The sequence below is a fragment of the Blennius ocellaris genome (assembly GCF_963422515.1).
Source record: "Blennius ocellaris genome assembly, chromosome: 17".
NCBI lineage: Eukaryota > Metazoa > Chordata > Actinopteri > Blenniiformes > Blenniidae > Blennius > Blennius ocellaris.
The window spans coordinates 19,328,972-19,343,884 of record NC_137666.1 but is presented as its reverse complement, the minus strand read 5'-3'; the positions used below and the strand labels follow the sequence as shown (position 1 = coordinate 19,343,884).

At 44.5% G+C, this 14,913-nt stretch overlaps 3 protein-coding genes across 3 annotated transcripts in view; 2 read left to right on the top strand and 1 right to left on the bottom strand.

Annotated features, from left to right (window-relative positions):
* The first annotated feature begins 590 nt into the window (after window positions 1-590).
* tmem234 (transmembrane protein 234) lies at window positions 591-5,227 on the top strand. The gene is made up of 5 exons (XM_080512432.1): window positions 591-609; window positions 2,682-2,833; window positions 2,957-3,023; window positions 3,385-3,477; window positions 4,743-5,227. The coding sequence occupies exons 1-5, from the start codon at window positions 597-599 to the stop codon at window positions 4,832-4,834; spliced, it is 417 nt and encodes a 138-aa protein (XP_080368558.1). The 5' UTR covers window positions 591-596; the 3' UTR covers window positions 4,835-5,227.
* Window positions 5,228-5,476: 249 nt separating this feature from the next.
* iqcc (IQ motif containing C) lies at window positions 5,477-8,726 on the bottom strand. The gene is made up of 5 exons (XM_080512635.1): window positions 8,561-8,726; window positions 8,017-8,157; window positions 6,911-7,097; window positions 5,715-5,836; window positions 5,477-5,566 (listed from the first exon to the last, which is right to left on the bottom strand). The coding sequence occupies exons 1-5, from the start codon at window positions 8,600-8,602 to the stop codon at window positions 5,531-5,533; spliced, it is 528 nt and encodes a 175-aa protein (XP_080368761.1). The 5' UTR covers window positions 8,603-8,726; the 3' UTR covers window positions 5,477-5,530.
* A 436-nt stretch (window positions 8,727-9,162) lies between these two features.
* The window catches only part of fancm (FA complementation group M), a gene marked incomplete at its 5' end in the record, with an annotated part of 40,109 nt that continues 34,358 nt past the window's right edge, over window positions 9,163-14,913 (top strand). The window contains 4 exons of the mRNA XM_080512689.1: window positions 9,163-9,793; window positions 9,870-10,042; window positions 12,544-12,621; window positions 12,720-12,878. Of these exons, the coding sequence (XP_080368815.1) occupies window positions 9,163-9,793; window positions 9,870-10,042; window positions 12,544-12,621; window positions 12,720-12,878 (1,041 nt within the window). The remainder of the gene's footprint in view (window positions 9,794-9,869; window positions 10,043-12,543; window positions 12,622-12,719; window positions 12,879-14,913) is intronic.

The following is a 14,913-nucleotide window of genomic DNA, read 5'->3' as shown; positions in this document are numbered from 1 at the left end:
TTTTTCAGACTTTTATTAAGCCATTCCCTGTTTTCCCACAGTCATAAATATATAGTATATTGTTCAACATCCGTCGCGAGTGTGTTATTTTGATCATATAGAATACAATACATATAGAATACCAATACAAACCGTTGTTCCATTGGAAGACTCATTATTTTGATCATGAATTCCCACTTTTATTTAATAGAACACAACTTTTAAAAATTTGCCAGTTACCATAGTTACCATAACGTTATTCCAGTTTAGATTTTTTTTTAAATGACACACGATATTCTTTCATTTATTATAAAACTCTCCTGTTTTGTTTTGTTTTGTTCTCTTTGGCACAGTGCCCTCTGCTGGTGAATCCGGGACCATCAAAAATAAGCTGCATTCAAGAAAACAACCACGGGTTACAAAGTAAATCAATCAGGGTAAATCACTCTTAAATCTTAAAACTCCTCAATATTCGGAATGTTTCCCAGTTTTATCTGGTCTAACAAGTTTGGTGAAGGTCAACAATGTGAGGTATCACTGAACAATAATGCTAAAACGGGCTTCAATCTCGGTTTTCGGCTCTTGAACGCAGCTTGTTTTCGGCGCTTTGCATCAGGATGGTGACCGGAGGTGAGCAGCGCGGATAAGAAATACGACTTTTACATGGAATTCTAACTTTATTTCTCTTGTTTGACTTTTACATATTTATATGTGAACTACAACACATCTGTTCCCGTTGGTGTAGTATTATTCATAGCTTAGGGCAACTCGTGCTCGCCTTCATAAACAGCAGTCTGTCTCATAAACAAACACGGTGGTTCGGTGGTTGGTTCTCTCGCCTCACAGCAAGAAGGTCGTGGGATCAAGTGTTATATTGACGACTCTGGAGGCTTGTATCTACAGAAAACTTCCACTTTACTTGGGCCGTAATATTAACAACAAACTGCGGTCACCCATTGTATTCTCGGACTGCTCAACGTCACACACTTACGCATTTTGAGTACTCCAACTACGGATGCCCGTGAGGCACAAACATCAATACATTACGTCTTTAAAAAAAAAAAACAATTTTTTTCCCCTCAAACAATCACCAAACATTTCTAATTTAAACCATATTTAAAGTTCATACAAAACATGGCAACAACCTTGAATGTTTTGTTTTTTTAATCAGTGTAATTAAACATTTCCAACTTCACACTTGAACAAAACATTTCACCATTCATTGTGTACCTGCTCAAATATGTCTTTATATCGAGACGGCAACCTAGCATGTCTGCCAGATGTAGTTTGGCATGAAAGAGTTTCAGAGTTATCGTTTTGTGTCCCTGTCGTCTGCCGGCAGGTTCCTCTCTTGAACCAGTTTCTTTCACTGCTGACTCAGTGTGCCGGTAGAGTTCTGGTTCCTGTGAGGGTGGAAACGTTTTCTCAGCGGGTTTTCAGGAGATGTTTTGTGTTTCTCCTGTATATTCTTCCCACCGGGTGTACTAACCACACAAGGTCCGTGGTTGCTCATTGTTTTTTTCCACCACCACGGCTGGCTGCCATGTCTCTCCTCTTTGCATTCTGACGTCATCACTGGCCTGCAGGTCAGAAATTCACCCGGTTTGCTGGTCAAACGAATGTTTTTGTTTCTCCTGCTTGGTCTTTAACTGCATGTGCACCTGAACACTTCCATCTGGAGTAAGCAGTGAGGCCACAGACCTACTCCCTCCAGTGGTGCACTACGATACTCCAACAGTGCAATACAGGGGTCGCCCTTTTCACATCAGACTTCTGCAGCAGGTTTTGTATCATCTGTACTGCTAATGTGTCTCAACTCCCAACTTCTTGCTAAGTGTGTGAACTCAGTGCTGGTTATACTGCGGACCACTATCTGAGATGACGACATCTGGAGTACCATGCCTCGCAAACAATGGTTTCAGTGCAACTGTGACACCACTGCTGCTAGTGTCTTTCAGCTTAATGATATCGGGAGAGTTCGACAAATAGTCCTCACAGAGTAGAAATAGGCAGAGGGTTTGACGTTAATGGCTCTCGTGCATTGCTGTTGCGGTTTTCATTACAAATGGCACACTGAGGCACCACTTCCTCAATGTTTGACGACATGGTTCAGGAACAATAAGCTTTGCTGCTTTGAAGATCAACCCAGCTGTGTAAGTGAGCTCATCCCTGAACGTCCAGTTAGGCTGGATTTCTTTTGGGAAACTGCACTTCTTTCGTTTGGCCATCCCTTAAAAAAAAAAAAAAAAACAATTTCTTTCAGGGACTGCATTTCTGGGTCCTCTGCTGTTCCTCCGACATGTGACATGTGTGTCCCTCCAGTTCTTTCTTTAGCAAATCTTCCTTTTTGCTCTTTGAGGAACTCTCGGCTAAAGGGATCCGCGACAGGAAGTTTCTTTCCCTGGACGACGGGAAACATTTAAGCTGTATCTTTGCACTCTGAGCGGCATCCTTTGTAGCCTCATAGGAGCCTCAACCTGAATTGTATATTGGTGAAACTTTTCACATCCCTAGACAATAGCCAGGAACTCGTTTTCTATTTGTGCACATCTGCTCAGTCAGAGCCCTTGACCCATAATGTGATTTAAGTTAGCACTTAATGTACAATTACACATAAAAAACAGTGCGTCTGTCTGTCAATGACAGTCTCTCTATCTCTGTCTCCATCTGTGTCCTTTTGTCTCCTTCTGTCTGTCTTGCAGTGGAAGTGCTCTGCCTGATCCTGGTGTCCCTGCTGTGGGGTTGCACCAATCCTTTCCTGAGGACGGGATCGGAGGGTTTAGAACGCGTGACTCGACCGAACAGAGTGTCCCAGTGGCTGGCTGAGGTCAAGTTCCTGTTGCTCAATGTCCAGGTACACACTCACACTGTGTCAAAGTGTAGATTTTGATCCTTACAGGCGCTTTTACTCCGACCAAAACAATCGTGAAATCTGACACTTTTTTCTTCTTCTTCTTCTTTTGGCCCTGTGGTGTAGTACATGGTCCCGTTTCTTCTCAACCAGAGCGGCTCTCTGCTTTTCTATTACACACTTTCCAGCACAGGTGAGTCACACTTCTGTACCTTATTGAATAACGTACAGAAGGTTCACACCATATTTGGTGTCTAACCAGCCTGTCATCGTTCAGGAGAGTCAAACGTTTTTGTCCACAGGATCTCGTCACAGAAACTAGCTTGACCAGTCGTAGTGTTTAAACCTCTATAGAAGTGTTGTCTTTAGAACGATGCTGGTAAAAAAAAAAAACTACAGGCTTCAGACTCCCAGAAAAGAGATCCACGTTTGAACCGCTGCTTTTTGTGCCGTAAAAACACGACGAGTGGCTCCGGCAGCAGTATTCAAACCTCTTCACTGTTCCCCAAGCTCAAACTTCTACACGTAAACTGAGAAAACGCTCTGTGATCCAGACTTGTCTCTGGCGGTTCCTGTGGTGAACTCCCTGACCTTCATCTGGACGTTGCTCACCGGCAGATTCCTGGGCGAAGAGTTTGGTGGAAAACGTGAGTTTGATCGGGAGGTCCTCCCAACAGCCACTCCTCACACAACCAGGCGGAGAGAAATCTAGAAAACCCACGGCTGCTTTAATCAGCGATCCGACATTGTTGTTGTTGTCAATCAATCAATCAATCAAATTTTATTTGTATAGCCCAGGGGTCGGTAACCCGCCGAGCCCCTTTCGTCCCTCCTTGAGCCTCGGTCCCCCTGCAGTTCATCCCGGAGGGACGTAAGGAGGCAAAGCCACCCAGAGCGCAGTCCTGCTAAAAAGAGTGGAATAAAATGTAGTCGTGTCGTGAACGATGCAGCGATGTAACGTCATTACGCAACAATAATGGCATGAAGATCGTAGAATTGCGGCTGCAGGTCATGACAGCGGCTCAACAGGTATCTGAAGCTGGGAGCTTCCTGTACCTTTCACAGTAAAACTGCTGCGCTGCGGAGCGCCGACAATTCCAGGAGGTTCATGGCAGATTTGTTGAGAGTGACGGACCATTCTAGTGAATTACACAACAACTACAGGACATTAAAGCCACAACAATCACACTCATGGTTCTAACAACCCAGATCTCCCACATTTATCTTCCATTTTAATAATGTGAAGCAATAAAGGAGCTGATAGCTGCAATGCATCATGGGAGTTTCTGTTTGTCGTGTTTTAAATGCAATTATTGGGGGTTATATTAGGTTTGTAGTGTTGATAATAATTGTGTTGTGTTGGGTTTTTGTTGCTTAGTTCATGTAGTTTAGTTTATTAGTTGTAAGTTGTCAACCAGCAGTGAAGAAGGTTTCGTGTGTCGTGTCCTCCTGGCATGGTCTGCCTGTGGGAGTGTCAAAATAAAATATGTGGGGCTCTTTGGATTTTGTGTTCAGTGGGAAATGGGACCAAATGGCTCTTTGAGCATTAGAGGTTGCCGACCCCTTGTATAGCCCTTTACAATAACCCAGTGGTACCCAAAGTGCTTTACAACAAAGCTATGAAAACAATGCATTAAGAAACAAATACAAGAATAATGCATAAAACACAGGTGCTGACTGTGGGAGGTGCGACAGTGCTGCAGGTTGTTGGAAGCCTTCCAGAGATTCATAAAAACAGAACATACAGAATAAATACACTGCCCTAGACGGAGTTAAAAGCCAATCTAAAAAAGTGGGTTTTCAGCTTTGATCTGCCGAAAGCGAGAGCTTCACCCCCTTCAGATATCGTCTGCTTTCTGAAAGAACACGGGTTGTGAAGGCGTTTTCACGTGCAAAACTTCACTGTCTGCAGAGGCCGTCGTGGGAATGTTCCTCACCATGGCCGGCGTCACGCTGTGTGTCATCAGCTCCACGGAACAGCGAGTCTCTGAAGGGCAGACGTGAAGCTGATCGTGGTGTCGACATGTTGTGACCGTACCACGAGAAGATATCAGCTTCTGGTCTAACGGCCACATCTTTGGGTCCGACGGGGTTTTTCTTTGTTCTGTCCTCCTGTATTTATGTTAAATATTTAAAGTGGATAAGAAAGTGTATAAAAAGGACAGAACTCTAAAGCAAAGTCACTTTTACAGTAATGTCTGTATTTTTACCGGCACCGTTTAATGGCGTCTTTGGGTGATTCCTTCTTATGTAGATGTTTTTTTTTTATTTGTTTTTTTTAATAAATTGTTGGAAACGCTTGCTTCTGGATCAGTTTTGTTCCTTGTGCCCACGTTTATGCAAATAGAAACATGTTTTTTTTTTAAAAATGTACAAAATAAAGGAAAATTCAAAGCATTTGGTAAAAATTAAGCTTGGTTGTCTGGAAGTCCTGTTCCCAAAGCACAAACGTTACCATGTACTTGTACAAAATGATCAGGTAACACGGTGCGGTGTGAGTTACTTACTTTGACACTGACAAAGAGCTTTGTTCATAAAATCCCTGCACACACCAAAAAAAAACAAAAAACACAGCAAAGAAAATAGGAACACTGCATTTATTAATTTATACATAAATAAAACACAAAATTATACATTTTTATCCACAATACATACTGTGCAAACCCCACCATAGTGTATCACATGACCGCTGTCATCCTGTCAGGAGACACTCAGTCTGTCCTTCAGAGACAGATACTGCAGGGGAGAAAGGAGAAAAGAGAGGAGAGCACAAAGAGATCTTCTGTGAGAAAAAAAAAAAGTGTACTTAGAGCTCCAGTGAAGAACGGACTCAACAGATAAAGGTCCTGCAGCAGGAGCAGGGGACCGTCTCCGTCCGTCTCACCTTCTTCCTGCTGTCAATGGCCTGCTGGATCCAGAGCAGCTCCATGGTGAGAGTGTTTCTGTGGAGCCACAGGGCCGCTGGGGTCTGAGGACCATCCCGATCTGAGCCGCGCTGCTGAGGATCTGAAAACGAGAGGGTCACATTCAGAACCCTGCTTGGAAGGTCACACCTCTCCCGTCTCCGGGACAATCCGAAGGTTTTGTGTCCACACGTGTACCGCTGAAGGTTCTTACATTGGTGTGGGCCTGGCTACCTGTCCTCTAATCCAGTGTTTTTCAACCACTGTGTCGCGGCACACTGGTGTTCCGCGAGATCTAGTCAGGTGTGCCGTGGGAAATTATCCAATTTCACATTTTTTTCTAAAAAAACATTTGCTCTCACAGCCGCTGTCAGCTGGGAGAGCAGTGTGTGCAGAGTACTCATGTATAAATACTCTTCGCCAATAGATGGCAGCACAGAACTTTGCCGGTGAAATGGAAACTGAAAGACGTCAGTCTGGTTAATCACCACCACCTGCTGCTCCCATCTTGTATCAAAGTGTGACAGTGATGGAGAAGTTTTTGAAAAGGAAGAATGTGAACCAGGATCTCAGCTCTTCATCCATCAGGTCCAGGTTTCACACTGAGTGAGTAAAAATAAAAAAGAGAGAAAATTGGGAAATACTTTTTTTCTGTATTTATTTGATTCCTGTTGATAAAACTTTGATGAGAAAGACTTTATATTGTTAATAGAGGCTACAGAGGTTCACATTTTAACATTTTCGGGTGGTGGTGTGCCTCCAGATTTTTCCAAAGAAAAAAGTGTGTCTTGGCTCAAAAAAGGTTGAAAAGATTAATCGAATGTGTATAGTTCTGCTGTGGACTGTGCCGCTGATTTTCCCTCGAAGCTTCCTCCACCACGAGTTGAACACGGCTTTCACAATCAATATCTTCACTTGTGTTTTAGAAAGAAGAAAAAAAAGTCTCCCTGAAGAACATGAACCCCCATGCTCAAGAACTCCATGTGGGATCCAAACCTGTGAACGTCAGATCCCAAATCCACACTTCCTCTTTATTTTACAATAGATTCTAGTTCAAAAGTAGACATTTTGCCAGATACATGCCCCCAAGCCCATAAAATCTAAAACGTTTCAGCACTTCTGAAACGTCCTCCTCGCAGCAGATCGGATCTCTGTGTGACCCGAGTGAATGTCTCACCGTTGTGAGCCTGGCCGCGGTGCAGGTCTGGACTTGTTCTGCTCCACGTTGCGTCCTCCATCACAGCTCCGCTGTGTCGTCCAACAACAGACCCGCTGATCAAAACGTCTCTCTCTGCCTCCAGCCGCTCTCCTCCCTCCTCTGACGCAGAAGCTGCGCTGACATCTGGAGGCTGCACTGGGCTGGTCTGATAGAGCGTGAAGAAAAGTGATACATCATGTTTGATTTCTAAGAAAACACTGGATCTTTCATTCAAGTTTAAAAAAAAATAAAAAAATAATATATTCTAGTATATTCCTGCACCACATGCATAGAGAATCCAGTTATTTAGCAAAATAGTATCTCTCCAAAACCAAAAGACATACAGACATTCTTCTCAGTGGTTATTCAAAAAACTTCAATATGCCTGTAAAGAAAATCAAAATACAACTACTAAATATGACGTCTCTTTTCAAGTCTTTTAATGAGGGATGCATAAAGTTGTCAGTGACTATTATGTTTTCAGCATGGACAAAATGTTGTTGTTTTTTCTTCCTAATAATAGAAACAACAAAAACAGCCTTTCACAGACAAACTAAAAATCAAAATACAACATAATAGTGGCTTTATGAGACAATCGTACAGACTGAATCTTCTGCATGGACTTTTCATACCTGTCCAGGAGACATTAGTCACGTGGTTCAGCTGCAGGTTTGATTCCCTGCTTGTTGGAAGTGTCCTCAAGCAAGACACTGCTCCCAAGCACTGGACGCCTCCATTGGTGTGTGTGCATGCAATAAACAACGTACAGCGCTTTGGGGAATAACATGGGGGTGTAACATTCCAATATCATTGAAATCCATTTGAAACAAAGAGCCAAATTTCCCTGTGTTAAATTTCTGTGAGGCTGTTTTATTGTTCCCATTGAAAGAAACTGTTTAAGATACATTTCTTTAATTTCATAAAGAGAGCAATTTTATTTATCTATTTGCCTGGTCAGACTTGAAACTATGATTTGTGGTTGTTTATAGAGAAAACATTTTCCAAGATGTTTTATGTATTATTCATTATGATTGAGGCATTATTGAGTGGACTGGTGGTTTCCGGTCACCTGACGTCACACTGACCTGTGTGAACCGAGGGAGGCAGACGAGGGCCTCCCCCCAATCCAGATGATACAAGGCTCCATCAATCTCCCTCACCACCTCCTCGAAGTCTGTCCGCGCGTGCCACACCTCAGTCCTCAGTAAGTAGCCACGTGCACGTGCCTGTCAGGGGGAACAGACATAAACAAGAGGATCGCACATCGTGAAGTTCAGAGGTTATAATAGTCAGTACGGAGAGACACACGTCATGGAGGCTAACCCGAGTCAGATGTTGTTTTTAAAGAGTAGAAACAGTGGAAACAGACACATACCACGGAGGCTAACAGGCTAACCCGAGTCAGAGGTTGTTTTTAAAGAGTAGAAACAGTGGAAATAGACACATACCACGGAGGCTAACAGGCTAACCCGAGTCAGAGGTTGTTTTTAAAGAGTAGAAACAGTGGAAACAGACACATACCACGGAGGCTAACAGGCTAACCCGAGTCAGCGGTTATATAAAACTATAGAAACTTGACGAAGGCGTTCATTTGTCATCAGAAATACAACTTTAATTTGATATTTTTACCTGGAAACGTGTGACGGCCTGTCCCCAACTCTCTCTGTCCATCGCTATGGCAACAAAACCGCGTGAGCGGGAGCGTGACGTCAGTATGACGTTTACTTCCTTCTTCTTCTTTCGTTTCTTGGCGGGTTGCAAACCACTTTTCGGTCCATACCGTACATGAGTGTGTAGCGTCACATACCCAGCTTTATAATCTGTTTATTAAACGGGTCTCTCTCAAAAAGTTGAACAATGCCTTCCTGACATTTTATACTTTTTTCTTTCTCCCCTTCTGTTCCAATAATACCAGTCCGGCTCCAGTCCCGTTGTGTGCGGTACATTTACTTCCTGTGTCAAACTCTAAAAATAAAAGCGCGTATTTACCAAATCTAAAAATGTACCCATAGTTAGTCATTTTAATCTTAACATTTTGCCACACGCGTGTGTTAATGTTCAACGTTTAATCACCCGAATGCGCATTTGTTATGATTACAAGTGTTTCCAGCGATGTGGTATCTTATTGTGAAGACGCCTTCGCAGACGTGACCTCTGTGTTTGGAGTCTCCTCACCATGCTGCTGCGGTTCTCTGGCATTTTCGCACTGAGCTGTCCCGTAACTAATCGAAATGAGCCGCGGCTCCAATCAGAGGACTTTGTTCCAGACCTGGGGCTCCTCTCTTTCCCAAAACGAAGTTGCTCAAGCGGGGACAAACGACAAAAAAGCCGCCGGACGACACGGGACGACTCCAACCTGCAGCGCCGGGGTAGGAAGAGCTCCTCCAAACCCCCCGTGGACTGAAGTGGGTCGGGCTTCCACGAGCACAGCAGGGGACCCCACGGCCGTGGACGCCAGTGACGACGATGACGACCTGATGCTCGTGGCAGTCTATGAAGCCGAGCGGAGTCTGCCGGCTGCCGGCGCCCACAGTCCCACTCCCCCGGGTGGCCTCGCCTACCCAGACTTCCCAGACTTTGACAGCTCGTCCGCTCAGGTATGGATCTACCCCACAAACTACCCCGTCAGGGAGTACCAGCTGAAGATCTCCGAGGCCGCCCTGGTCCAGAACACACTGGTGTGCCTCCCCACCGGTCTGGGGAAGACCTTCATTGCCGCCGTGGTGATGTACAACTTCTACCGCTGGTACCCGTTCGGGAAGATCGTCTTCATGGCTCCGACCAAGCCTCTGGTGGCCCAGCAGATCGAGGCCTGCTACAAAGTGATGGGGATCCCTCAGGCGCACATGGCTGAACTGACAGGTGACCATCGTGAAAATACCACCACCATGTCTGTGTCCTTGTGTTCTCCTAACCGTTCCCCCCCGCGGTTCTCCAGGCAGCACGGCGGCAAAGCAACGCCAAGAGGTGTGGAGGACCAAGCGTGTCTTCTTCCTCACCCCTCAGGTCATGGTGAACGACCTGTCCAGGAACTCCTGCCCGGCCCGGCAGGTCAAGTGTGTGGTGATCGACGAAGCACACAAGGCGCTGGGCAACCACGCCTACTGTCAGGTACATGAAACCCAGACAATGTTATCTACGACGAGGTCTTCTTAGATGAGAAAACATCTGCTCGTCTCAAAGCTTCTTCACGTTCACTTTCACTGCATTTCCAAGTTTGGATCTCAACATGGTCAAGTAGCAAGGACCTCAATTTGAAGATAAAAGCAATACATCCGTATAATATTGTTATGCTTTGCACATATTTGAGACTTTATTAACTTTGTTGGAGCTTGTTTGCTCATGCGTGCGTGTCAAGGATGCTGAATCTGACTGTATGAAGGCAGCCGGTGAGCAGTCCACCACAGAACACACTCAGTCACACTAAGACAGGTTTTTAGAACTGGGAAGGATACCAGAGTCCAAGTCCAGACTCAAACTTGCAACTTTTCTGCTGTGAGGTCGGAGTACTAACCACTGTGCTGACCCTCATAACCCCTCCTGCTCATCATGTCTCGAACAGACAAACAAGATGTGTCTCACATTGAGAAAAAAAAAGAAATACGCATCATCTTCAATGCAACAACTCGGGGGTTAAAAGTAGATTGCCAGCAGGTTCATTTGGGTCGTGGAATGACTATGCAGGTTTGAAAATAACAAAAGAAACATTGAATTATCTGCTGTTTATCGCATCTTGCGTCTATTGTGGGTTCACATACTGGTGGAACCTTTCAGTTTGGAGTTTGCATGTTCTCCCTGTGTGTGTGTGTGTGTGTGTGTGTGTGTGTGTGTGTGTGTGTGTGTGTGTGTGTGTTTCCTCCCACAGTTCATATTCATGCATGTGAGGGTAATTGATGACCCTAAATTGCTCCCCGGTGTGAGTGTGTGGTTGGCTGGTTGTTCCTCTCAGGATCGTACTGCTTATAGAAGTGAATGCTTGTTGTTAAGTGAATGAGCATCATGGGAATACTGTGAAGGTGACTTTTTAAAGAACATGCTAAAAAGGCAGCAGAAATTGTGAGAGAATCTTTACCAACACAGGTCTGAAGAAAAAGAAAAACACTGGACTTAACCAGATTTCCATTCAATCATATTTGTATAACACCAAATACGACACGGCCATTTCTGGGCATTTTTACAGAGGAAAACCCAACATTTCCACATGAGCAAGCTTAAGCAGCTGTGGAAAGGGAAAAAAAAACAAAAAAACAACTGCCCTTTAAAAGGAAGAAACCTGCAGAACCAGGCTCAAATGTGGCTGTTTTGTGCTGTTGGGGTTGGGTTTATGGAATAGGAGGAGGGGAAAAAGCTGGCACAGACAGATTGTGGTAAAGGTTCAAACCATAGAAAAGCATAGAAGGTTGAGTCATTTATCATTTACGCGCAACAATCCGAAGAGGGAAAACATGAATCACACATGAAGAACATGGTTTGAGGGTTCAAATTCCAGTAATTTCCCTTCATAAAATACAACTTTGTTCGGGCTTTTTCAAAAGATATTCAAGGGAATGGAGAAAAAATCTTGCACGAAGGTGACCGATAGACTAAGTGTAGTGTGGAGTGTAACTCTCCAGCCATTATTACACGTAGCAGAGACTCAGGTAGCATTTCTTTTTTAAATACTTTTTTGATGTTATTATGCTTAAGAAACACCAGCGAGCCAACATCAGTGTCTGTAAAGCTGAAAAGAGCAAATCAAAGCAGATTAATCACAAACTCCACTTCAAGGGTTACAAAAAACTGATCTTCCCCCATTTACGTTTATAAAAATATCTTTATTGATACAGATCTGCATGTACACCTGGTTCAGAGCTGCTATGAGCATGCCAAACCTCCAGGGGGCAGTGTAACGATAAGCATTTGGCGAGCCAGTCAGAATCCCTGGGGAAAATAAAAACATAATTATCACTAATTGTGACCCAACACAGCAGCCCGGGTGTCTGGCTGACCACACTGCTTCACCACTGTGCAATTCTGATCTCCAAAGGTTAAACAATTAAGTTTATGAAAGTTCGAAAACAAAATTCTGGAAAAAAAAAAGAAGACAAAGAATTGAGTCCAAAAGTTCATAGAACAAATTTTTAATCGGGGGGAAAAAATGTTAAAAGGTTGGAATCTCAGAGTTCAGAGATTAAAAAAAAAAGAAAAATGTTTAATTGGCATGGTGGAATTAAAAATTTCACTGGACAAAAAAATCAGTGAGCCAAAAATGTAAGATTGAGAAAGATGGAAAGAAAAGTATTTTATTCACAAAAAAATGTGGACGAGACGATAAAGGAAAAACCACAAAGACATTTAAATTCAGAATTGACTGGATAAAGAAAGGTCGACACATGTGGCTGCTGTCAAAGCGTCAGTTTATTGCCCAATGGTTGTACCTTCTTGTGTTTTGTTGCATTAGTCTTCTGGGTTTTTTCTGCCTCAACTTAAACACGTTTAAAATCCGTTGCTAAGCGCAGCCCACTGATCTTCCTGGAAGTCGTGGTTCCTCTTGCTATGAAATCCCCCCCCCCCCCATTGGTGGGACTGTTCCATCCCACCAAGTTGAACTTTTACATGTCGCTCCTGTTCAGGTGATTCGGCAGCTGGGGTCTCAGACGCAGCAGTTTCGAGTCCTGGCTCTTAGCGCTACCCCAGGAGGAGATGCAAAGGTGAGGATGGAGACGCAGCCACCTGGGAAATCCTTTTTTTTTTTTTTTGAAAACGAGTAGTTGCTGAAGCTGTTCCCCCGTCTCTCCACATTTTGCAGTCGGTGCAGTCGGTCATCTCGAATTTGCTCATCTCCCACATCGAGCTGCGTTCAGACGAGAGCCCAGACATCCGGGCCCACTCCCACCAGCGCAGCGTGGACAAGGTGGTGGTTCCTCTGGGGGAGGCGCTCTCGGGCCACCAGGCTCGGTACCTGCAGGTAGGCAAAGCTCACAGCTAACGTGTGCATCGTGACCATCGTGCTCAAATGTATCACAGATCGATCACGGGCGTACAATGGAGATGGCAAAAAAAACCAAAAACTGAACGGTTTCCCGACTCTGCAAGTCAGTGCATTTCTTCAGTTGGATGGAAGATGTAGGTCAGGGGTGTCAAACTCATTTCAGTTGAGGGGCCACATCAACCTAACCTGACCTCTGGAGGGCCCAACAAGTCAAACAGAACATATTAAACTGCAGATCTGGACAAATGTCAAAGTCTTTCCTTCTTTTGATCCTTTTGTAACTGCAAGGACTTGCCAGTCTATTCTGAAATATACATATTAAAGGAAATCAGATATTATTATATTTGCAAAAAAAAAACCCTCAGTCACCTGTATCTAGATATCGTATTTTTATTCAGGATTAAAACAATTTGTCACCATCTGGACATTTTTTTGAGTTTATGTGTCTAAAGTATCATTTCACATAAGTTGGACTCATTGTTTTATTGTGAAAGGCGCTGCGTTATGTGACCTCCACAGATTGCATTAATGTTGGGGGTCAAATTCTGACCAAGGACAGTTTTCAATGTCATTTTTGCCAATCTAGTGTTTTTAGATCAGCCTCTGTCAGTTTTCATATTTATACTTATACTATACTAAGAAAATCACATGGCGGGCCTGATTAGATCCTCTGGTTGGGCCGGTTCTGGCCCCTGGGCCGCATGTTTGACACCCCTGATGTAGATCTTATAATAATAATAATAATGCTTTTTATTTATAGACGTAGGAGACGTATAGCTTGACGTCTAGGAGCACGGTGTGTTGTAGAGGCAGGGTTTTCACTGTGCGGTTTGGTATTCATAAATGCACCAGAACCAGCTCTGGTTACCCGTCACCGCAGCCTCCCAGAGCGTCACAAGTCTACGAACCCGCGGACCCGACCTCATACCATGATGAGGTTACGGACCAGGATGGCGGCGCTGTTGGCCGTGAGGCAGGGACGGAGGAGGCTGGAACAAAAAAAAAAATCTGTTCGGTTGATTTTTATTGAAGTGGGAATGAAATGATAATGAGCTGTCGAGGACGACTCCCAGACTCTGAACCTCGCTGGGTGGAGGAATTATGTCGTTTTCAATTTTTAAAGGCTAGAACGGTTATTTTCGGGGATCGTGGATTTCGTGCGAATGAGAAGGCCGTCGGTTTTTGTCACCGCTTAATTGATTGTGGATCTTCAAGAGGGTGACGGTATCAGGGCCCTGATGACCCCTGGTGGCCTCTATCAGGTTCTTCCCACATCGTACCTCGGCGGCGTTCTCGGCATCTGGACCCTGGATCTGGCTTTGTACTTCTTCCAGGTCCAGTTGGCATGAAAGAAGCTAATATTTCTTGAAAGCAGCACCTTGCTGCTCTCTGCGGCGCCGCGCTCTATCTACGGTCGACGTGAACCTCTCTGGATTGTGACTGGACTCGACCTGCTCGCTGTGTTTGTCTCGGTCCGGTGGACGACTGGAATGTGGCACCTGCCCTGGAAAGTTTGGACTGGGCTGCATCCTCCCCCTGCTGGGCCTGCCCTCGTTTCCCCGCCGCCTTTAATTCTCTTCTGGAAATAATAATGAGCTCTCTGCTTTTTTCTGCGTGCTCATTTCCTCCTGTCAGCTGAAAGAAAACGCCGCATTCAGCAGTAAATACAGTGTGGGTGACGCAGGAACAGTTTGATGGCGGATAACGAAACTAATCGTAAAAATGAACCAGTCATGCAAGCAACTTTTTTGTTCAGGCCCAGTTGAATCTTGTCACATTCACATGGAGAGGTTAGTATTCATCGTTAAAAATCGTATTCTCCTCTGCTCCTGTGTTAATAATAAGAGAGTAATAACATCTCTCTTCTTCTGCAGCAGCATTTTGAATTGATTGAAAGAATTTTTAGTAGTTTGCATGCTAACAAAGTTCAGTTGAGCTGATATTTGGGGGACGGCCTAAAGGGGGCGCGAGGGTTACGGATCACAAGCTTATTCGCCAGGTCCTGCGAGGC

Coding starts and splice junctions, on each gene's coding strand:
- tmem234 (XM_080512432.1), top strand. Junction 2,834..2,956: donor TCCTGTTGCTCAATGTCCAG/GTACACACTCAC, acceptor CCTGTGGTGTAG/TACATGGTCCCGTTTCTTCT. Junction 3,478..4,742: donor CGAAGAGTTTGGTGGAAAAC/GTGAGTTTGATC, acceptor CACTGTCTGCAG/AGGCCGTCGTGGGAATGTTC.
- iqcc (XM_080512635.1), bottom strand. CDS start 8,602: ATGGACAGAGAGAGTTGGGGACAGGCCGTCACACGTTTCCAG. Junction 8,158..8,560: donor AGGCCGTCACACGTTTCCAG/GTAAAAATATCA, acceptor TCCCCCTGACAG/GCACGTGCACGTGGCTACTT. Junction 5,837..6,910: donor CCGCGGCCAGGCTCACAACG/GTGAGACATTCA, acceptor TCTCGTTTTCAG/ATCCTCAGCAGCGCGGCTCA.